Below are 24,455 nucleotides of genomic sequence, written 5' to 3' on the forward strand. Positions count from 1 at the left end.
CCTGCTCTGGCAGCCCGTAAGCTCTTACATTGGTACATTTTTATTTATAAGGCAATTCTTGGTCTGCTCCCGCACTATCTTTTGTGTTTTTATCACGCCGTACTGTACTGGACAGTACTCACCATGTTCTCAGGACCTCTTTATGATCTCAGTCCCAAATGTTCGGACAGAAATTGGGAAAAGGGCGTTTTGGGTACTCTGCACCCTCAGCCTGAAATTCGTTGCAAAATGACTTGAAACTCCAGGAGCTGGTGTCGCTAAATGTCTTTAAATCTTAAATGAAAGAGTTAGAGGCAGACTCTATTGAATGTCGTTGTCCTGCCTGGTTGTACAAATGTCCCCCGGAGAGTTTCCTTTTGACTGACAGATAGTTCTCTTTTTTTAAGATAGTTTTTGGGGCGTTTTTGCCTTTAATTGATAGGACAAGTGTGATATTGGGGGGGGGGGGGGGCATGCAGCAAAGGGCCGAGGCTGGAATCAAACTTGCGACCACTGCGGCGAGGACACAGCCTCTATGCGTGGGGTGCTGCTCTATCCACTAAGCCACCAGGTGCCCCACATAGTTCTCTTTTAATGTTTATTTTAGTGCTTGTGAATTGTATTTTGTCTCCTTTTGTGTCTCTGTCTGCAATTTTGTGTTTTTCACTGCTTTCACTGCCTCGGCCAGGTCTCCCTTTAAAAAGAGATTCTTAATCTCAATGGGACCAACCTGGTTAAATAAAGGTTAAATAAACTATATCTTTACTTAGAGCCCACACACCACCTCTGGGCATAAAAGCAAGAAAAATAGCATAAATATCCAAACTGACCACCTCTTTAAAGGTGAATTTAAATCTAACAATTGCTGGGGAGTTGGACTGTGTGGGCAACATGATTAAACCTGACAGTCCTTTCTGCTGTGCAGCTGTAGTGATTGCACAAACCAAACGGCAGAGGTGCAGCAGACCATAATAACACAGTTAATGGTTACACTGCCCCACTGCGCACACTGTTCTTTACACTGACTCCACACTCTTGTGGTTACTCTCAGAGCTCTGTACGGTCGGGCACCTGCTCGCTTTAGAGTTCTGCTGCAGCCCTTTATCACCAGTAAGTCTCTGGGGTCTTTTGATTAGAGTTTGTGGGTTGTTCCTCGCTCCAGATTTATAACTGAAAATGATCGTGTGCCTTTGAGGCTGCGGCTCCTAAACTTTGAAATTCTCTCCCACTGGATTTCAAGGAGCCCAATGGAGTTTTCTTGTAAACAAACAAAAGTTTCTCACCAAAACGCGGTGTGCATATTCTTGTAACAAACTTGTCGAGTAAATTTCCTTCCTCATAAAAAGTTTGCAAAGATGTTTTCTGAGGGTATTTAAATACAGCAGTGGGTAGATATAGTAAATGATTATATGTTATGGAAAAGATTACTTTCTCTCTGCAAGTCCAGAAAAGTGTGTTCATTGGGCTCTGGACCAAGTGGGTGAAATACGAAGACCTTTGCGGATGAATTTTGCAGAGGTATGTGATAAATGATCTTATTATGTTAATCTGACTGCTATTCTATTTTTCTCTGCCTGATATATTTTACAGAACGTTTGTGTGTACGCTTTGTCTGTACCAAATTGAGCAAAGTTTTTAAATTTAGGAAAATCTGAACAGTAGTCTGTCTTGATTTATCTTCTGTATCATGAACTGCTGTCAAGAAAAATAAAGAATTTAAAACAAAAATAAAATCTAAAATTATTTACATCCAGGGTTAAAGATGAATATTTTTTTTAGTTGAAAGTTGACTCGGAAGTGGCAGCTGTGATAAAAGCTTGTCAAAACCCTCTCAATTTTTAGGAAAGGTGCTTTCTTATCTCCTTTAGCAGAGGGAACACCGGACCATCTTTACCAAAGGAGAGGAGATAATGCCGTCTCACAATTTCTTGCGTCAGTAACAAGATGCACCATTTGGACATTCATGAAAACATCGTATACCTTTCTTGCGTATATTTAAAAACAGTCATACTAACTGGGATTAATGTAGATAAATATAAGTGGAAAGAACAGTGAGTGTCAGCAACCATTTTGTTTCACTTTTGTGACTTTTGTGGCAGCCTTTATTCCTATTCTTAATTTCAATTCAAACCTTAGTGACAAAGTAATATTTCTCAGCCCGTTGTCCACATTTATGCAGCCTTTGTCAAACGAGACAGTATAAACACATGGAACAAAATATTTGAGAAGCCCTTGTAGTAGTAAATCTTTGAAGCATCAACGTCAACATTCACATCTGCTGTCACATAATAACAGCTTAGTGTGCAGCTGTATTCTCTCAGCACCACCGGTTGTCTTTCCTAAGTCCTGCTGAATTCTCCTTCATATCTTTCCTTGCCTCATGACATTTTCCATCAAGGAAAAGTGTAAAAGACATAGGATGTAATGGGTTTTCGACCGCAGCCCATGTTTACTAATCTTCTTCCTTGCTGTCTTTGCTGCCACCTTGCATCATAATTTGCCGTGTTAACGCCGCCTGTTATTCATTGTAATAGTGTGACACCATTGGCAGGACTGTGTATCCCACTGTGTCACCCACTAACGCACACACATGCACATGGAATAAACAAAACAAGGCACCTGCCATTCAAAAAACAGCTCCATAGCGCTACTGGAGGTCTAAAACTCCACAGCCCATCGTAACGATCTGATGAGAGAGAGACGTCACCTGAGTTGCGGTGTGGATTGGGCAGGGTGTGTCCACTCAGCTCTCCAGCGTGGTGGGACGGGTGGAGAAACTGCTGCTGGGAGGCCAGCAGGTGGGACGGGTGGTAGAGACTGTCCAGAGAATGGAGGAAGTTCACCTGAAGGAAGGAAGAGAAAAAAGAAGAACATGTAACTCAATGATCCAAGGTCAAATTTGTAGCTTTCAGACAAATACTGTTCCAAAAGGTTTTGACTGAACTTTCGTGTTTTTAACTAAAAGGACATTTATCTTCATGTCAGTGCCAAAATGTGTTTCTGATGTTTCTTCTCACCTCCAGAGTCAACTCATTGCTGGTGTATCTGCCATTCATCTCAGAGCAGGACAGGCGGAACCGCCTCTCGAAGCGGGCTGAGCCTTTGGCCAGTCGGTAGCGGACTGAGCGAAGGACGTCCTCGTATACAGAGATGGATTCGGCACCTGGAGGGAGCACGGAATAAAAAAGAGGACAAAGAGTCGATATTGACACAATAACTGCGGAGAAGAAGGAGGAGAAGAAAGTAGTCCACAGCTACTTATTGACAGCTGGGGGTGACTGTATTAGATAGATTACTTTTCATTTTTAGGTCATTGAGAATTTATTCTAATGAATTTCAAAGATGTGAGTGTAGTTTGAAAGTTTCAAAGGCTTTGAAATATCAATATGGATATATAGAGTCTTATATGAACATTTTAACATTTTTGTATATTTCAGATGAATACATTTCTTTATCTTGTTTGCAACTTTTTTTACCTGGTGGGACTCATTGACAAAAAGAGGTGATGTCACATATTTTTGTGCACCAATCAGGATTTAGCTTTTCAAAACAAAATTAGATGACAGTTGTGGGGCTGTTTGCTTCAGTCTGTTTATCAGTTCTGAACAGATTTGGGCTTTTTGACTATTGAACTCTGTTTAAACTCTGTTTTATTCCCAAACTTTATCTGCCAGTGTTGCTCATTTATCAATAAATATTTAATGATATCGAGAAAAACACAACACACAAACAGACAGAAACAGACTAGTTAATTAAGATTTTCTGACATATTTTGGGGTATCTGTTTCATAATGTTTATCTGTAACTCACTGTTATTGTTGCCATTGCTCCCTATCTTGACCGTGAAACGACATTTTCAATGTTACGGAAATATTCAACTGCTGGAAAGATGGTCTTTTCACAAAACTAGGCTGTCTATGCAGTAGAAAGCCACAAATACGTTTGAAAGTGATGCTACTGTATATGACCAGAGAAAACAGAGAAAAAGGGCTGTTATATTTACTTTTGCTAAAGAGGTAGAAAAACTACAACTACCAGAATGCACTGCACCACACTGGACCAACAAACTCTCCCATTGGTGGATGGTGTAAGGCAAGTTCCTCCTCCAAAAAACATTACAGTGGCTGGCTGTTATCAAATTATCTCGGAATACAGTTGAACAGCAAGCTAAAACGTATTATGAAAACATTTTAGGTGAGAAATAGGCAACACAAAAACAGAAACATGGTTCATATTTGAGCAGCACTGCCTAGATTTACTGTTTGATCCCAGTTTTTATCGCCTCTGTTTTTACAATACAGGAAAATGGATGGTGTTACAGCCAAACAGGGCACTAAAATATTTTTCTGTAGACATTTTAGGTGAGAAATAGGCAATACAGTGACAGAATGCTTTATATTTGATCTGCACTGCCGAGTTTAACAGTTTGATCTGAGTTAAAAGAGAGTGGGCGGCTCCATCTCTATCTGCCTCTATACTATTTTTGTCCATGGTGGCGGGCAAACATATATGACAAAGTACAATCTGTAGTTGAGCAACAGCCCAAGAGCCAGAAAAAAAATCAATCAGCAAAAATCCACCGAGTGATGCAAAATTTTCACTGACAAATGAGCAGGGAAATCGGGGCGCTGGTAAGATGAAGGGAAGTTTACCACAGTTCATTTACTCATACTACACACTTTGTTATGATACAATGCTGGTTAAAAATATGCAAAGTATCTCTTTAATGATGCTTTTCTAGTTAAAGATAAATAAAAAAAAACAGCTGACTGTTATAAATTATGTAGAATGTGTTAATGCACCGTACCTGTGATGGCAATATAAGCAGTAGTATTGATGATTTCCAGTCCCCTCTCTCGGACTACATCCATATCCACCAGAAGCTCCTCCCTCTCTGGGTTAAGCTCCTCCCCCAGGGGTTGGACCTCGCAGCCGTCCAAAGTGTGAGCCACAGCGTCGGACATCAGAGCTAAGAAAGGATCATCAACCCGATTTTAGATAAACTATTGGTATGAAAGGGCTTTGTATTAAACAAACATGAAAAATATTCTAAATCTTCTTAAATTTGTCTGTAGATGAGGTATTGGGGATATTTAATGACTCACCTCCACCCTCCATCCCCTGTGCAGCCGTGTTGACTGCATGAGACAATGAACATACAATCCGGAGTTCGGGGAAAAGGGGGACCCCACGGGGACCCTCAAACTCGGGTGCAGGACGAGCCAGATGAGGGCCGACCCCGGACAGAGAGATCTGAGGGGCGTCAGGCTGCAGAACCACCAGGTATCCCTCCAGCTGTTTGAGGGACAGGCAGCTCTCCTCATTGAAACATCTGACAGGAAGGAAGGAAGTGTGTGTTGTCAGAGAGAGAAAAAAGAGATAAAAACTTGGCAATGTTTTCGCCACGCAAGTGACGTGGGATGACAGGCTGTCAGCTTGTGCACCACTTTGGTCCAGACTGAAATATCTCTGCAACTATTGGATGGTTTGCAAACACCATGGCATTTTGTACAAACATTCCCAGTGTGCCAAGTGCTCAGACCATAAATCTTGCTGACTTTGTTGATCCCTTGAATTTTCCACAATTGCGATCCTTGAAGTTGGCATTTTTGTTTTGTTGTAAAAAATTTCAACAACTATCTGATGGATTGCCACAGAATTTGGTCTAGACATTACAGCTTTTTAAAAAAAACTAACATATTGAAGGGATATGAGATGGCAGAACAGAGAGAGACACAGGCAGTAAGGTGACGAAGAAAATAACCTGAAAATTTGTTTTTAAAAAGCAGGGAGAATCATTAGAAAATTATCAAAATCTAGGGAAAATGTCCACAAAGCTATATTTATAATAATAATTATTATATATTTAAAATAATAATTAAAAAATATATATTTAGTATATATTTGAAATTATATATTTAAATAATATTAATTTATTAAAATAATAAATTATAAATAATATAATAAAATAATAATTTTCTCATAACTTTTTACTGATTTCTTGCTATTTTTGGGCCATTTTGCTCATTGCCTCCCCCAATGTTTTTGAAATAAATCAAACTAACTTGTACAGGTTTCAAAGAGTTATTTTCAACTTTAAATAATTCTGCACCCACTGTGCATCGCATTCCTGCAACCCTGTCAGAATCCCAATGAACGATTTCAAAGCAGAACACCCAGAGATATCATCATCTTTACTCAAAACCTAGTGCCTACATAACCCACAATTCAATTCAACTGCCCTGCAGTCTTTAGTCTGAAATTCAAGTGTGCACCTCATGAAGTCTCAAGACGGGCGCCTCAAACAGAGATTAGGAGCGAGCTACAGAGGTCTGGTAAGGTCTCTTCTTTTAACTCTACACTCACAGATCTTTTTTCATTCTTCATCCCCAACCAAGACATCACTTGAGGATTTTTTATCAGACTTTGCACAGCTCCCTCTGGAGCCACAAAAGGCTACTTTTTTCCCACATAAATACTTCCAAAAACCTATAAACATACTTTGATGTTCAAAACTGGCATAGTTCCCCTTTTACTCTCCATCTACCACCATCATGAGGTCAAAATTTTAATTTAACCTTATGAGCCTCAGCTGCACTTTGTGTTGGGCTTTAATAGAGCGCATCAGGGATGATGTTATTTTGGTAGGTCGATGTGGAGGTTTGTGTTGCCCTGGTTCGCTTCACAAAAAGTGTACGGAACTTTTCCATTGGATTTTGGATTATTACCAAAAAAGCTCTGTGGCAAGCAAAAGTTTAAGATACCTACCCTATTCATTTTGTTCAGCAAGATAATCTTCACACTTTTAGGATTCTAACATTAGGCTATAAATTAATTATGCAACAGTCGTGTGACTTATCGTGGCCACCACAACCAAGCTGTAAAGTTTGGCGTGATGATGTTCTGTAGTCTCATTTAGCCACCTTGTTTTATTTAGCCACCTATTCAAGCCTTTTTTAAGACACATAAAAGCCTCGAAATTCATGTTTGGGGTAGGTACTGGGGTATTTTATGTCCTAAAACAAAACATGAAAGTCTCTTAAGCTTGTCTTGACAACAGACATATTTAACATCTAACCAAAAACTGTGGAGTCATCATATAGACTTCCTGTGCTTCAGAACAGCTGGCAAAAAGACTTATCCTCAAGTGAACTGCCCAAGAATCATATTTTTGCCAACATAATACTGTCCTCAAAAAACTCCAAATCATCATCTCATCCATCTTAACTTTCTACATCGCAGTTATTTAATGCCAGAAAAAGCATCATGCACTTAACAAAATTGTAGTTTTTGCTCACAGAGCTGCATAGGATTGTTTCCACACGTTCTGGCAATGTCTGCCCGTATTAAAATTTGGCAAAAGGTCAGTATGTTCATGTTCAAGTTATTGGTAAGAAAATTCCCTGCAGTCCCAGGGTGGTCCTACTTACTCTACTACTACTACTACTACTACTACTACTACTACTACTACTACTACTACTACTACTCTCTGTTGAACTTGTTTTCCTTTTTTTTAAAAAACTCTATTTCACTACCTAACTATTGGGTTGCTACGGTATGGGTTGGAGGTTGGGCGGGGGGTCCGGGGAATTTTATTTTTCATTGTTAAAATGATACTTTCATTTTATTGTATGCAAATTGAAAATAATAAAAACAGATAATCAGAAAAATATTATTGTGAAGTGGGACTGTAAAAAAAGCTAACTCAATTCCAGGTTTTAGGACTCATTCCTGTAACACTGGTAAATACTGGCTTGCTCACATTTTAGGCTAAGATAGTTAACAAGATAAACAACATAATGGATGTTGCTGAGCGCTTGTTAGCACGATGTTGTTAGCGTTTAATTTAAAACACTGCGCGCATAGCTGCACACTCTTCCTCTCAAATTAGCAGCATTGTGGCCGAGTAATGTTAAGAAAGTCGACAAAAAGGTCTAAATCCAGAGCAACGCTTTCTCTCTAATTCCACTGTGACTGTAGTTAACTTTGGTCTGAAAATAGCAGATGTCTAACCACAGTAGCCTCTGCTGTTACAAATTTAATTTTCCTGCCAGAAAGGGAGAGCAAATCAGATTGATGACAGGCTGCTTACATATATTTATTCATCTGCACTATAATTCAGCATCACATTTGAAAGGGGATTAAGCAGAGCGTGTGTATGTGTGTTACATTTCCACTATCAGAGTGAGCAGCTGCTTCTATCGGCCTCTCCAGAAGGGCCTGCTGTTCAGCCATCTGGGTAACTCCTGGCCTAAAATCAGTCTAATCTTCACACACACGCAATAAAACATGCTAGAGGAAAAAAAAACAAACTCTGGTACACTTGAGCAAAAACCAAGTGAAAAAAAATCTGCCCATGACCTTGAATCGTTGGGATCTTAAAATCAAAACCTCCAGCGCTGACTTGTGGCCTGGTAATCATTTTAATCTGATAAATACGCAACAAAAACAGTAGTCCCAAAAAGCAGGAATAAGAATATCTGCAGCCTGAGAGTTTGATGAGATCTGATTTGTCGGCAGGCGGCTAGTGTTAGTTTAAATACACAATATACCAAGTAGTATGTGCGCTTGACTATACTTCCCGTGGTGAATGAATATTTCATCAGCTAAAAGTGACTGCTAAAGCCAGAGAGCCAGTTTGCAGTTGTTAAGCATGGTTGAGCACTGACCCGGAAACAGAGTGTGTGTGCTTTTTATTTTCACGGCCAGGTGATTCAGTGTGATGCACACTGAACCACAGATTCAGCCTTCTGCTGTCAGTCTGTCTGGCAAAATTAGGGTTGCAGTTTTTGTTTGATTGTGCAATACTTCTTAAAATTATGATTTATTCATTCCTTTGACAGGAACGATACATGTAGGCACTGTTACATTTAAATAAAATGCAATCGATGCAGCGTATATAGGACTTCCAGACTGTATAAATAATTGATGTAGCTACCGTTACGTCACCCATTGGTTTTCTGGACTCTTGTTTTGAAGCGTGTTTTTCGGCCATCGCCATCTTGTTTTTTTTGGAGCCAGAAGTGACCATATTTGGATAAGAGGTTGGAGCTGTGGAGGAGCGAGGGCTGAATTTGGCTGAGAAACCGAGGACACTATCGGCAGACAGCCTGTCACTCAAGGGGCCCCACCCCTAAATATGCATAACTCACAAAATGTAAATGGGTAAGTTACAAAAAAAAGCACCCCCTGTACAGTTGTCATAAGTACTGAAATTAGCTATAGCTATAGAGACCAAAACCGTTTTTTGAACTAGGCTGTAAACATGTCTATTTCCGCTGTACATTTGGGCATTTTAACATAGATAAATACAATAAATAATAAATACAATAAATAAAATACATACAAAATAAACATAAAATACAATAGATACATACAATAATTTACACAACATTGATTAAAAATGCTTTAGAAGCATGGATATATAAAAAGAAACTGGATAAAGCATTGCAGGCAAGGTCGTGTTCAGACCTATGAAAGTTGCTCAGTGGCGCCATAGATGTTTAATAATTACAATGATGTTCCAGATGATAAGACGGTGCCTTTTCATTCCAGTGGAGTTGCTCACTTTACACCATAAGTTTCTTGCTTTCAGGTTTACTTCCGCAGTATGCGGCCAATTGAATATGCGCAGTAGTGCTTCTCCTGCTGGCCCTGCCCGCGAGTCCCTGCTCGGCTTATACACTTCACATTGAGATAACATCATGGATTTTTAAATGACTTTTCTCACCTCGAGGAAGGTTTTACGAATATAAAACCTCCATGGCTCAAAAATTCGTACTAGAAAGAGGCATAATTGACCTAGTTTGCAGTTCAAGGTGTCCTGTCAATGGCTTTAGAGACGTCTCTTTTACAGTGGTGGTTTATGGAGAAAATTATTTTTGGGCCACAGTGGATTTTTTTTGCTGCAATACCACATGTGGCCACTAGAAAATACTGGAAGCAAGGCTGGGTGTCGTTCTTGGGGGCCTGAGTAGCACATGGAGCCAGAAAAGCTCTTTTTTTTGAAGTATGAAATTACCTGAGTCTTCCGCATAGAGGTTTCCATAGAGCAAGCTCACCAGAAACATCTACCAGCCGAGCAGCTAACATTTGGTTTAGTACTCTACTAACTTGAATAGGGAATAGGGATTTAATCATTCACCTTTTCTAGACTTGGTGATGGTGATGGTGAAACAATTTATTTTGCAGGGGTTGTGACGCTAAAAAAATGAATCCTCTGATTTACAGATGTCTCTTTCACAATGTAATTCAATGGGGAAAATTATTTTTTGGGCTACATGGCATCACATAACAGACTTGAAAGTTGTAATTCAATGTTAAGCCACTATGTCAAATTGGCTATACAGTCTGGTGCTGTTCCTGGGAGCTTGTTTATAGCAAACAAATTATTTTTCAAAAAAAGTTGAACAGAAAAAAAACCCTTGGCAGAAAAAAAAGATTTTTTGAGGTGAAAATAAAAGATAAAAATAACTCTATTTTTAATCGGTCTTTGCTTAAAAGAGAAACAGTTTCTGAAAGTTAATCGCTCAACATCTACACTTAAAACCAGGCAGAATTAATTTTGCACCTTGAGTTTACTCCAAAGCAAATGGCGAAGTGAGCGATAAGATAAGATATTCCTCATTATCTCTGGCTTTGACGTATTCTCTCTATCATCATCTCTTTCGTGCCACACCAAGCCTTATCACAGCCGAGGCAAGGTTCATGTTTGATGAGTTCAATGTCAAAGGAGTAAAGCAGAGGCAGCAGAGTCCAGACGGTTGACACTTCAATTGGCTGCCTCAGACTGCTTGAAGAAATCATTTTCATTTCACATCATATCATCTGTAATGCTCAGAGATTTAAGGTGTGATAATTTATGTTTGTGGTGTCACTTTACTTCTGCTAGTCTCTCCTGCATCTCACAGAATGATGATCAAAAGGACGTATGATTTAAGTTAGTTACTCGAGTTATCTGTAAATATTACGGGATGCTTTTACCTATTCAGTCTATTGTTGCTGTTGTGATGAAATCAGCTCTTCTGTGACTTATTTTAGTCGCTATACTTGTTGAGGTCCATCCATAGTCATGAACAGAGCCATTTGTGTGTATATATATATTTGAGTGTTTTTGTACCTGAGCGAGGTGGTTAGTTTGAGGGGTCGGACTCCGGGGGTGGCGAAGCGTAGAGAGTTTCTGTAGGTAACTTGCTGCACTGCTCGGTTAAAGCTCTCGATGTCGTCTCCCTCCAGCACCAACACTGACTGGCTGGGGTTCACATGAACCTGCGAGAGCAGAAGAGACGCTTGAAAATCTAATCTTCTTTATTTCTATAAAAAGACATAATGATACAAAAGCTCTAGACTAAATTGGTCTCTTTCAAAAAGGTTAATATTGAATCTAATTTAGTTTTTTTTTTTTTGAAGAGACATCAGAGCAAAGAAAAAACTATCTAACTGTTCCTGTACTAACTCCTCTACTAACTGTTAGCAGACATGTTACTTGTTGAGTCCTTTCACACACATTGAACAAAAATATCTACATTTTTGAGTGTTTATGCCGCAGACACACCTAACCACTTCTAAGGGAAGTTAGAAACACATTTGGCAACACACCAACATTTTGTGCTGCATATAAAGGGCAGGTTCACAATTTTCAGGTTCCCATGTGAAGATTAAAACAAGTTTTGCTTGATGTGATAATTCCACCTGTTCAGACTTGAATCTCTGAGCCTGTTCTTAAATCTTTAACCCATGAGCAGCAAGTAAACGAAATAAAGCTGCACAGAAAGAAAGACCCAGAATGTGAATACAAATAAAACAAATTAAGCACAAATTAGATTAGAACTTCCTTTCTAACAAAACTATCATGTACTTATTAAACTAATCAAAAGGTTACTTCAAAAACTTTCTAATATGCATACATACTTAAAATAATGCATTTGGCAAGGATGTCTTAATTACAACATAATGAGACTATAAACTCACAATTTTCAATAAATAATTAAATGAATGACTTTGAAAGCACAGTGAAAGCACTTTGAGTGGTTGAACAATTAAAAAGGAATCTTACAAATTCATAGATCATGTAAAGCTACTTGAAGATGTAACAAGTGATGATGCTTTACAATTTAAATTTCAGTGCATTATGTCAATAGGAGAGACTTTTTGTTTGGAACAATATGAATAAAAATGACTATGAAACGTTGTCAAATGAGGGATGTGGTTAAATCAACAAGAGATTGTCTTTGGAACTGATAAAATATAACAACGTTAAAGAGATTTAAATATGCAACGTGTTTGTTTTTATCGTCTGGGAGCAAACACTTTACTTTGTAAATCATATTCTGAAAAGAAGACAAAAATGTTGTTTTCTCTGCAAAAAGTTTACAAAAGCATGCACATCTAGACGACAAATAGTAGGTGTTGGATGGAAGAACATGTGAACGATGGAAAAATAGAGTCTGTACACTAGATAATGCTCCCATGAATATATGTTTAATTACTAACTGAATATATGTTCATGGCAGCATTTTCTATTGTGCAGATTTCTTTTCCACACCTACTGTGCATTCCTATACCCATTCTACCATACCATTTAGTATGTCCGGAAAACATTTAGTAAGTTTCAATATGTAGTAAATCACATGCAGTTTGCAAAAAATACCAGAATGTCCAACTGCATATGGTTGCACTTTGCAGCATGCAAGCCAACATGCTTTCCTTTCTAATCTGAATGGTGTTACGTACCTCCAATGAAAGTGTTAATGCTACACAAGAGGGTTTAAGTTCACGACCAAGTAGTATGTCTCAAAAGATGTCTCAATTTGAGATGCAGTAAGTCACACGACAGATAACCGATGAAGGACGAAAAACTGTAAATGATTATGAAGCACTGTGTGGTGGAGAAGGGTAACGTGACTGGTTTTAATTTTAAACGTTAAACAATGTAAATGTTGCCAATGTGGGTTGAAAGATTAAATGTCAGGATGTGAGACACCTAGTCATCCAGGAACTTTCTGAGCATTTCCTTGTCTATAATGTGGCGTTCTGCAGTTTTCTGAGGCATTACCTTCATACCGGAGCCCAGAGTCTCCAGGTCTCCAAAGTCCAGGCCCTCCCTGCAGGCGTACAGACACTCAACCACACTGTGAGGCTCCACGCTGCCGGGACGCACCGTCACCCCCGACAACAGGCCGTGGTAACCGCCCACATACTTCACTGAAGACCAAAGACAGTCCAGTATACAGTAAATACATATTAGAAAAGCACATTTGTATTCTAATTTGCGCATAAATACTACACAACAACAATGACACAGCAAAATGACAGACTGCACACCACAGTGTGAAAACAGGGAGGTCACCTGAGTCTTTACCCTCTGGGATGGTGTTGTTTAGTATCTCCTTCTGCTTCTCTTCAGGCTCTGCGGGGGAAACGAGGTGAGGGGCACAAGGGGGAATAGAAAAAGAGAAAACAGTAAGGCACACTGAGAAAGCTATTTAAATGTAGCGAGGTATGAAAACAAAGTGAGAGGAAGCCTGAAGGTGTCACAGGTTGACAGGATGAATAAAATAAAAATAAATAAATAAATAAATACCACAAGGAGGCACAAGTTAGAAAACGCAAGCAAGAAAATCGTAGATGATATTCAGAAAAGCACCATCTCCTCATTATCTAGCAGCAGCTGCTGCCTCGCAGCAGAGTGACTTCCACTGTGGATGAGAGTGTAACACCGCAAATGTGTGTGTGCGTGTGCATGTGTGTGTGTGTGTGTTTCACTTCTAATTGGCAGCCAGGGTTTCCCATTTTACCCAGTGTTTCGAGTATAAGTGGCTGATAGCTGTCTGGCCCTCGTGTTGTTCTGCGGCCCTGAATAATTGATGAGTCAGTTATATTATTAGCCCTCAAAGACATAATGCATCAACCAAATTATAACTGAGTGAAAATGAGGGAGTGAATGGCGCGAGGCAAAATGTCTCGCTAGATTGTCTGTGGACGTCTTACGAGGGCTTACGCGTTGCCGGTGCTCATGCCAGAAATGGCAGCCTGCTATCTTTGTTGATGTGTTGTTTGAATGACATTTCAGTGACGGAGGAATGCAAAAGAGGAGCCAAACGGCACAATTGCTGCTCATAGCATTTATGCAAAAACTGAAAGCAAAAAAAAAAAAAAAACAGGATTCCTCGCTCTCTGCTTGCATATATTTCTGTCAGAATCCATCATTAAGCTGGAATGAAATGTATGTCAGTCGGTTTTCGCTGAGCAGAAATTTCAGTGTGTTACCCCAACAGGCGCCAATGAACATCCTCTGGTGGGGTGCAGGGTTGGGGATGGCTCCGTTGTCATGGATAAGGGCGGGGTCGAAGGTCACACCATCGACGTACAGGGTCACTGAGGGGAACTGGACGCTGAGTGAGAGATGATGCCACTCACTGTCACACACCTGTTGGACAGAGATAACACAGAGCGAGTATGAGCCTGAACAAAGGAACAAACGTCCTGCAGGGTGAAGCTTTGAACATCTACTTATTTGTGTTTATCAGTGGTGGAAGAAGTCTTCAAATCTTTGACTTAAAGAAGTACTTCACTGCTGGAAAGAGGGTCTTTTCATAAAACTAGGCTTTCTGTGCAGTAGGTGGACAAAAATACTTTTGAAATCTGTGTTACTTGACAAGAGAAAATAGAAGAAAATGGCTGTGAAAAAGCTTCCATTGGTCAGTGACATAATGCAATCTTTTCCACAGAATACAATATAGCAGACAACTCGTATCAAATGATCTTGAAATACAGTTAAACAGTAACTGTTCATATTTGATCTTCACTGCTTAGATTGATCTTTTTTTAATCACTCTCTGTATCACTCTCTGTTTTTTACAATACAAGGAGCACTATGGCACCACTTCCTGTTCACAAATTATCGTATTACAGCCAAACTGTGCGCTAAAATATGTTTCTGAAGACATTTTAGGTGAGAAATAGGCAACGCAGTAACAGAACAGGAGCTGATAAGGATGTAGGGAGGTTTACGACAGCTCATTTAAACATAAAACCCACATTATTATGATAAAAAGCTGGTTAAAAATTGGCAAAATATTCCTTGAACTAAAAGTACCCAAAACAATGTAAAATACTGTTTCAAGTAAAAGTCAGGCATTTGTAATTCTATTTAAACTTAAATATAAAAGTATATATATTAGAATTAAAATGCACTTAAAGTTAGATACACACTCAAAGACAAACAAGAAAGGTTTAGAGTAGCTGGAGCCTGTTCATTAATTACATAAGGAAAAGGATTTATCTCTTATGCTGGACAAGTTGGGTATGATAATTATAGCAGCTTTAATAGAAACGTTGTAGATCAGTGAAGAGTAATTTAAATGTACTCCCTCTGTTGTCTTTTTTAAAAATAATTATTGTCAATGAAATAATAATTATTTCACCATTAATGCAATGCAAATTAATTTAATGTATTTATATTTAATCATTTTGATATTGTTTGTTCACTAATATCAATGTACAGTACATACCATGTATGTTTAGTACAGGGAATTTGTACATATGCATTGATCAAGTTTTTTTTTAACTAAATATTGAAAACTCAATAAACATATTGTTGAAAAAAAGTACTTAAAGTAACAAATGTCGTACTTTTTACTATTGTTGTTTTAATTTTAGAAAAATGGCTCCTGGGACTGATTTCATTATATATGACATTATCTTTCATGATGTTATTGGTGAGGCTGGTCGGGGAGCTCATTTTAACTTCTTTTTATGCAGTCAGGTAGTTTAGTTTTCCAACCAAAGCGTCACAAGATAAATGTGAGGGGCTGTGAGATGATTAATGGGAGAGAAAATACGAAAAAAAAAAAATAATCTGATGCTCCGAAAGAAGCACAGATTTGCTTTTCTTTGCTGGACTTTTCTCTAATCTTGTATACTTTTGTGATTTTTTTGGAGCATTTTTTCTCTTCAGGCAGTTATTTAAAAGTTTAGAGGAAAAATCTCTCTTTGGAGAAAACTGCTAATTACTCATAGACATCAGAAACAAGACAACGGGGTCCAAGCTACACTCTGTTATGTCTCTTCTTCTGTTTGATGTATTTTTTTTTGTAAGGGGAAAGACAGAACAGAACTAATTTTCAATCCATAAAACAAACAAGTCTTTCTTTTTTGTATGTGTTGAAGATTACTCTGTTCTCCCTTAACCTTAATTTAATACAATTTTGAACGCTGGCAATGTAGTCTGATGATGACTTTTAAAATAAAGTTTGATACAAAGATACATTTCGATATAAATAATCTTAACATAATTTTTTTATCAACTGAGATATGTTTGATGTTTTTGAATATGGCCTCAACATCACTGTTTTTCTGTCCCTATGTATTTCTTCTATGTATTTCCTATGTAATTTATTGAATTGTTGATTGTCATAGAGCTTGTCAGCCTGTTGGTGTGCAATACATATAAATATAGATGTGGTTTCATCTTGTCAAACATTTTGACATGACAAAGATCCAAGTAGGCTCAAAACGTTGTCTTCATTGAACGTGTGACATGGAGTAAATGTGCACGCGTTACTTTTTTCCTCATGTTGTCTTTTTTTGTAAAGGGCCACATCCAAAACGGTTTATAGCCACTGGTTTAATCTTTAAAAATCTGTGTTCTTGCGTAAAATCTTAATCTGAAAAGTAACAGCTGTCATATAAATGCATTGTGTTAAAAAATAACATCACAATCCACCTTTGGGGCTATAGCTTTGTCTACAGATATCAGAGGGAATACAAAAAGAAAAGACAAGAGAATCACACAGACAGAGGGGCAGAAAAGAAAGACTGGGGTAATAAGATATGGTGGTTTAGACAGAGGGATTTGACAAATCTTCTCTGTATCAGCTCAGCATCCTTTAATCCAAGCTGCTTCAATCTGTCTGGGACCAGTAGCTTCAGTCACAACAAACCCACTTCACCCCCTAATGTGCTGTGTGAACTATATAGGATATTTGTTCATTTTGTTTTCTCTTGACCTTAGACTTTTGGCTTGCAGCAGTTTGTTTTAGGGTACAGTTCATTTGAAAATTTCCCACATACATATTGCTGCTGTTGGGCACAAACTTCCTATCTCAAAAATATCTATCTCTTTTTCAGGAATTAGAAAAAACATTGTGTCTTTAAAAGGAGGTTTAGTCGCACGCTTTTTTGAATACATTCTACTTGTTGAGAAATGGTAAAACAATTAATTAAAAAAAAGAAAAAGAAAAAAGAAAATAGTAATGTGCAGATACAACGTTTGCGCCTGACAATGACAATATGTTGTTTGAAAGCACATAAACTACTGTGTTCGTATGTTTTTGCACTCACCAGAAGACGGATGTTTTGTAAAATATTGGTGCATGGGCCAAACATAAAACCTCACTATTGCTCCATTTCAGCTTAATTTCAAAGGTACAAATGCTGAAGGAAACGGTGCAAGCGAAAACATCAAAGCTAAGTGTTGCAGTTCCCCCAGTACCTGCTCCAGTTTCCACAAGAACTTGACGGGCCGTGCGGCTGAGACATCGGGCCAGTAGAAGAGAGAGAGACGGCAGCCGTGGACGGAGAGGGAATAGTGGGAGAAGGAATCATCTGTAAAGCGGAGGAACAGAAAATAATTGGTGGGTCAGCGTGGTCTTGTCAAGCTGTCTTCATATCACCACCGGGCATTTCTTCAGAGAACAACCAAAGAAACACATAAAAATAAGTTTAATATAGATTTTAATCTCTGTTTTATCTTTCTCACTGGTGAATTTTATTGGGGTTTTTTTATTATGCGAAGGGAGGTTTGCTGAACATGCTGCTTTTTTAGCGCAGCCCCTGCAAAGTCATAAAGTCTAAAAAAAATATTCACATGATACACACAGTATTCCGCCTGGCACAATTACAGCGGTTTACTGTTCCACTGCTGCTCTCCACTTGGCTGCTCAAGTGGAGAGCGGCTGAGGGTTAAGTGTCTCTCTCAAGAGCACCTTGATAGTAGTAGTTGAGGCTATAAACAGCTTTATATATGTTTTTGTTTCTTTCAGCCTTGACCTTCACTGCAGTTGTGGGGATTTGAGTGGATAACCTTCTGGAGGTTTAAAGGGATAGTTTGTTTTTTTTTTTTTTAAATGGTGTTATATGTGGTATTTATCCATAGTATTAACAACAATTGATGATAGTCAATATGACCTCAGTTTGGAGAAGCAGGCAAGCGGACCGTCACGGGAGCTAAGCAATGTACTGCTGTGGATGACTGCAGCAAAACATGTTAGCTGCCTAAAATAGTCAATATCAGTTTAAGTTTACATTATATTTTGAATATTTCCACTACTTAAGCTTGCTGTGAGGTGTCTCTTTCTAGCAGGGAACTCCATGCTCTCTTCAAAGCCACCAGACTCCTTTCACAAAAACAGTAATTTTACATCTCTCAACACAGGAGTTGCTGGTCTACCACTGCCTTGAACAGTTAAGCTGTTTGTTATTGTGCTACTCTGGGAAGGTATCTCATACAACCTCACTTCAAAAAGTCCAAACTATCCCTTTAAAGTCTGTTTTCCTTACCAGAATTGTCCACTACAATCCTCACACTTTTAAAAAATAAAAGTCTTGCCGCAGTGCATCACGCAACAGTGTAATGACACTGTTTGGCCACCAAAGCCCAGTGGCCTGAGAGAAAGAGCCATACAGTTACATGAAAAGTGCCGCTCTCTGGCATTTTAGAGCATTTTGCAACAAGTAACATACTACACATGAACACCTCTGTGCATGTTTGTCACTCATATGCCGTCCTCGGAGGCTCATACCAAGGTGTCTTGTGCGAGTATAAACAAAGCTTTACGCACCATTTTTGACAGTGCTGCACACAATAGTCTCCTCCTCTTTGCGACTTCCTCTGCTTTGAGTGGTCACAGGCTGGATGTTGGCCCCGCCCCTTCGCATCCATAGCTGCAGCGTGAAGTGGTCGCCCGACAATGCAGAGACAACTGAATCTGGCACCACGGCAACGTGGTTGGATCCATTGAAGGAGAAAACTAGAGATGAATCAGAGGAGGGGAGAGTGGGCAGAGCTGAGGTCCAGTTGGCGGCAGGAGAAGGAGGTGGGAGGAGGTCGACTTCCCCCCTGACAGCACCTGTTGAGGAGGAAGAGAAAGAAGATATTAATCAAAAAGGATCCCCCCCCTTCTGAATATTCATGTTTTGAGACGTAAACCAGAACTCACCACACAGCCGTCGCACAGATCTGTCAGAGTAGCTGTCTCTGTCGCAGCCCTTCCCGATGTGGCCGGTCTGGAGTTCTACGGTGGCCTGGATGTTCCACACAGTCTCCTCGCAGGTCTCCAGATGCAGGCTGGGGAACAAGGGGATGCTACCAGACCCAGGTGTGTACTCTACACGCTTGGTCCATCCTGCAAAAAAAAAAAAAAAAAGTGTAACAAAAAAAGTATATTTTTAGACTTCACTATTTTCCTTATACTGTCTATGAATTTACATCTGTCTAGTTTTGATGACCATTCTGCTGTCCAACATTTACACATCCTAAATGCTTGCATCATGAGTGGTACAGTTGGGAGCAATTCAAACACGTCCTCCTAACATACAGCGAGCGAGCGACTGACTGATAGAGCGCAAAAAATCGTCCACCTATAACACAAACGGCAACAATATTCAGGAAGCATAGTGAGCCCTGACTGTGCCTAAAGAACTGGTTGCTGTTGCTTTGATGACAGATTGGAGGCTGTGAAACTTTGCAACATGTCGCTGAGCCTAATGGTTCTCAACGTTTTTCGTGTCAAGGATACCTAAATTGATTAGGGCCACAACACTGGATAAGATTTAGCTCCGGGGACCTCCATTAGAAACAATTTTGGTTGTTAGGAAGGCTATTATTAAGACCAGAATTCAATAATTGTCAACTACACTTGAGGAGAAAGTTAAACCTTTAATCAGAATAGTCACTCTTATGATTCTCACTCACATCAGGCTCATTTCTATAGTGAATTAAATAGTAAAAATAAATTATTCTTAATTTTCTGGGTGTTTTGATCAATATTTTGACTCTAACATAGTTTGTCAAAACACTGGACGACTTTAAACAAGATTACAGAAACAAGTTACCAACATAAAAACTGTATCCAAATATTTATTCATTGTCCATAACTGCTTGTCCTTGTAAGGTTCCCGGGGGGGCTGGAGCCTAACCCAGCTGTAATTGGGCGAGAGGCGGGGTACACCCTGGACAGGTCACCAGATTATAACAGGGCTGCCAGACTATTACAGCGACTGAGTATCCAAATAGTTCAAAAGATTTTGAGTAATGACATCAAAATCAAAAATTGTTACAAGTGTCCCCGGTCTCCCCTACATTCAGTCATTGATATACATTTTTTTAACTGTGCTTATGGCTGAAAAAATGTCCAACAAGATAAATATACTGTGTTCAGGGAGGATGTCAGACAATCCAGAGAAACTGTAGTGATAATATGTCTGATTCTAAAAATATGTTGTCACCGTTCAATTAATTGCCTTCTTCTTTAAAACTGAGCTCTTGGTATAAACATGGAAAGGTGATTCATCCAAGCCCACGCACATTTCAACTGCAAGTGATGGTTTAAACAGATTAAACAACCAAAAAACATTTCTGAAAGAAGTTATCCAAGCATGACATTTGGGGCAGAAAAAGAGTGATTTGTGACATTGATTACCGATCCAGCCGGGTTTGCAGGACGGCTTGACCGTGACGACAACCTGGGCATCGGCCTGAGCTCGGTTCTTTCCACAGTCGAAGGCGGTCACCCAGAAGGTGTGAACACGCTGGCGCTTTGAGTCCAACGGCTCTGTGTTCTTGATGTTACCTAGGCGACAGAGACAAAGATGGGATAAGAAATAATGAAAGACAAGTATAAAAGAAACACAGAAATAGCAAGCTTAGTCATCAACGAAAGCTTACTTGATTGAAAGCCAAATTAAGGCTCATTGATAAAGCATCATGTACGCTGCATGTACACAAAAAAGAGCCAGTATCCTATTCTGTGCACTACATCCAGGAATAGACAGAGAAAACAGAAGACAAAATGCACAGAACAGAATGAAAAATTGAGGGTTTTGCTGTTTTTATAGGCAATAGCGAGTAACCGCGATGGGCTGACAGCACTCAGTGCATCAGCTGACAGACAATAGGTAAGACGAAAGATGGTGTGACATGGCGAGAGGAGAAACAGAGGGATGAAAGAGATAGTGGTAGCAACAGAGAAGACAATGTGAGAAAAAAGAGAAAATAGACAATGACAAGCCCACAGCGTGCGAACAAGGTTGGAACAAAAGGTCTCAGTACCAGTCTCACCAAAAAAAAAAAAAAAAAGAAAGAAGCTGCTCTTCTTCTGCAAAATCCTCCAAGTCCAGGACGATTCTGCAGAGTCATAGTAAAAAACTGTCCTCTTCAGCTCCTGTGTCACGTTACAATTGATCTCCCACCAACCAGTCAATGGATACAATTACGACAAAGAATTTAGGGAATCTACGAGCGACAGAAAGGATGCTATATTGAACCGAACAGCTGCTTCCACATTTTTGCAGAGACAGAACAATAATACTCCCACACAAAGTCTATTTTAACGTCTTTTGGTTTCTACCTGTGCGAGGAATTAAATACCTGCAATGCTTCACACTCTGTCGCTATGCAGACATCAATAACAAAGCAGCGTCTGGTATGTGTTTTATGTATTGAGGGCATCCGGAGTTTAGGAGTTGAAATATTGAATTTAGTGATTCTTCTTGCAGCCACACAGAGCAGATAACGCAGGCAGAATATGAGGATAATAACGTGGTGACTGGTGGGGATATTGTATTTCTGCCGCAGACGGACAAATATTAATAGGTCTATGAGTCCGACACACTTTGATTTACTGCGACAAGATAAAACATATCTCACCATCGTTGTCGATAGCGAAGGGCACATTAGGAGTGATGATGTCATAGAAGCAGATCTGGCTGTACTGCGGGGAGCAGTCTGCATCCAGAGCCTCCACGCGCACGATTCGGTCAAACAGACGCCCTTCTGGGACTGAAGCCTCATAGCGACGCTCAACGAACACGGGGGAGAACTCGTTGACGTCGTTTACACGGACGTGCACGGTGGCCCTGAGGGAGGGAGAGTGGGAAGCAAAACACAAGCAGAGAGAGAGATGGATTAGTGTAACAACAGGAAGCAGAAATGACTGGATAGTTCTTACAGTGAACTGCCAGAGGAATGTCTGATAGTGACTGTAATTACTCTTTAAAACATTTAATATAATCTGTTAATGGCAGGGTATTTACTGGCATCCGACTCTTAAATGTAATGCTTTTGAAGACCTTTTAAAGATTTTTTTTAACCAAATTTATGACTTGTGTTTGGACAAATTATATTTTTCTTATTCAAGCATTGCAGGTAAGTATCAAGGTAAGTAGTATATGTATAGTATATATAGTATATATAAGTGGTCCCCAGCAGAGGTAGGTTTTATGTAGGGAAAAGGTTTCTTAAGCGAGTTAGGTAAATCAACATTTTGCCAGTGGTGGACTGTAAGTATTTCCTCAAGTACTGTGCTTAAGTACAAATTTGAGGTACTTATACTTTACTTGAGTCTGTTCTTTTCATGCCTCCTTATACTTCTACTTCACTAGAATTCAGAGGGAAATATTTTACTTTTTACTTCACTACATTTATCTGAAAGCTTTAGTAACTAGTTCCTTTGGATTTTTGCATTACAAACATGAGAAGAGAAAAAATATGATGTTTTGTTAGAACTCAAACTATAATAGTTTATAGTAGAGCTGAAACGCTTAGTCAATTAATCAATTTGCAGATTAAATAAGATTAAATTAGCACTTTTAAAAAATATATATATCTATTACATTTTTCATAAACAACACAAAGAAAAATATCAAAACAGCTCAGACATGACATGACTAAAAGTATGAGTAGCTAAAAGTAATATAATAAAATTGAAAACAGTGGGTATTATATCCATTCAATTTGCAACTATTTTGATTACTATAAAAGTTGTTTTCTAATTTATTTTGAATACTAATTATTTAAATTTTTGATGCAGGACTTTCTCTTGTTACCGAGTATTTTCACAGTTTGGCATTAGTACTTTTATTTATGTAAAGGATCTGAATACTTCCTCCACCACTGCATTTTGCCAACAGGTACAGACTTAAAAGACCACATTGCATTCAGTGTTAGGGTTAAAGATTTGTAACAAAAGAGCTTGTCTCATTATGACAAAAAGTAATTAAATAAAATTTTAAAAAATGTGGCAACCACAAATCCAAATTGAAGACTATTTAAAGACTTTTAAGGCCTAATAATTTTGACGTTTTAAGACTTTTTAAGGACCCGCTGATGCCCTTTATAATTCAAAGGAGGGGGAGAGAGCAGATTGACTAACTTGTGGGATTTCTTGCTGTTGACTCCATCAGGTCCCTCTCCGCAGTCGTAGGCCTGGATGGTGAAGCTGTGCTCCCGCTGGCTCTCGCAGTCCAGAGGTTCCTTGGACCGTACCAGGCCCTCGCCAGTGGAGCGGTCCAGAACCACAGCCTCAAACTGTACTGAGCCTGAACCCGAGGGGCCATTGTGAACCCGGAAGCCACAGATTTCGCCTAGGAGAGGGAGGGAGGGAAAAAAAACCTCATAATTTTAGAAAAAAGCAATAAAATAAATATATTGAATTATAGACACTATAAATCAAATTTCTAATAGAAATCTAATAAATTGTCTGAAATATGCATTATAATAATATTTTATTATCTTTAATCACTGTCTAACTTGGAGAAAGCATTGATTTTTTTTCCTCTAAATTGATTGTCACTCTGACTTTAACCTGCCTCAGAGGCAAAACCTGCTCACAGCTTAAACACAATGCTGCAGCTTTAACTCTCACAAATATGATCTTATAACCCCAAAAATACCCTCTGTGCACTGGCCTCCAGAGAGATTCATTAAAGATTTTACTCATTACTTCTAAAGCACTCTAGGACAAGCTTAGTGTGCCCTTATGCACCTGCACAAAACTCTGCAGTCTGGACTCAAAACTAAAGGAGGATTTGTATTTCTTATTAGTGCCCCTAAACCTTGGACCAGCCTTTTTCTTAAAGGTACACTAAGCAGGAATTGTCGGTGTTATTTTATTTTATTATTTTATGGCACTGTCGCTGTGATTTTCATAGCTTCCTCTTGGATGCGTGCTGCAAAGACAGGATCTCTGCAGGTAAAAATTCTGCCTCATAGGTGATCATAAGGTCATAAGTGATGATTGAGAGGGATTACGTCTGCATGAGTCAATAAATTGTTTATGCTGCAAAATATGTCTTTCAAGTTCATTTTGTTACCTCGGTAATTCCTTTAGGTCTCTACTAAAAACTCAATTTTCATTTTTAAGTAGGCTTTCTGTGCCCTGTTACTTATTATTGTCCCAATCATTGGTGTCACATTA

The 24,455-nt window shown here is 39.0% G+C and overlaps 1 protein-coding gene across 1 annotated transcript in view; it reads right to left on the reverse strand.

The window, feature by feature from the left end:
• The window catches only part of clstn3 (calsyntenin 3), a 34,882-nt gene that overhangs the window by 3,777 nt on the left and 6,650 nt on the right, over positions 1 to 24,455 (reverse strand). The window contains exons 4-17 of the mRNA XM_042489315.1: positions 23,412 to 23,622; positions 21,908 to 22,116; positions 20,682 to 20,831; positions 19,200 to 19,385; positions 18,822 to 19,109; positions 17,474 to 17,586; positions 14,248 to 14,407; positions 13,328 to 13,387; positions 13,034 to 13,182; positions 11,099 to 11,247; positions 5,085 to 5,311; positions 4,787 to 4,948; positions 2,997 to 3,142; positions 2,687 to 2,822 (exon numbers count right to left, since the gene is read on the reverse strand). Coding sequence (XP_042345249.1) covers positions 2,687 to 2,822; positions 2,997 to 3,142; positions 4,787 to 4,948; positions 5,085 to 5,311; positions 11,099 to 11,247; positions 13,034 to 13,182; positions 13,328 to 13,387; positions 14,248 to 14,407; positions 17,474 to 17,586; positions 18,822 to 19,109; positions 19,200 to 19,385; positions 20,682 to 20,831; positions 21,908 to 22,116; positions 23,412 to 23,622 — 2,346 coding nt within the window. The remainder of the gene's footprint in view (positions 1 to 2,686; positions 2,823 to 2,996; positions 3,143 to 4,786; positions 4,949 to 5,084; positions 5,312 to 11,098; positions 11,248 to 13,033; positions 13,183 to 13,327; positions 13,388 to 14,247; positions 14,408 to 17,473; positions 17,587 to 18,821; positions 19,110 to 19,199; positions 19,386 to 20,681; positions 20,832 to 21,907; positions 22,117 to 23,411; positions 23,623 to 24,455) is intronic.

Source organism: Plectropomus leopardus, chromosome 7, assembly GCF_008729295.1.
Source record: "Plectropomus leopardus isolate mb chromosome 7, YSFRI_Pleo_2.0, whole genome shotgun sequence".
Taxonomy (NCBI): domain Eukaryota; kingdom Metazoa; phylum Chordata; class Actinopteri; order Perciformes; family Serranidae; genus Plectropomus; species Plectropomus leopardus.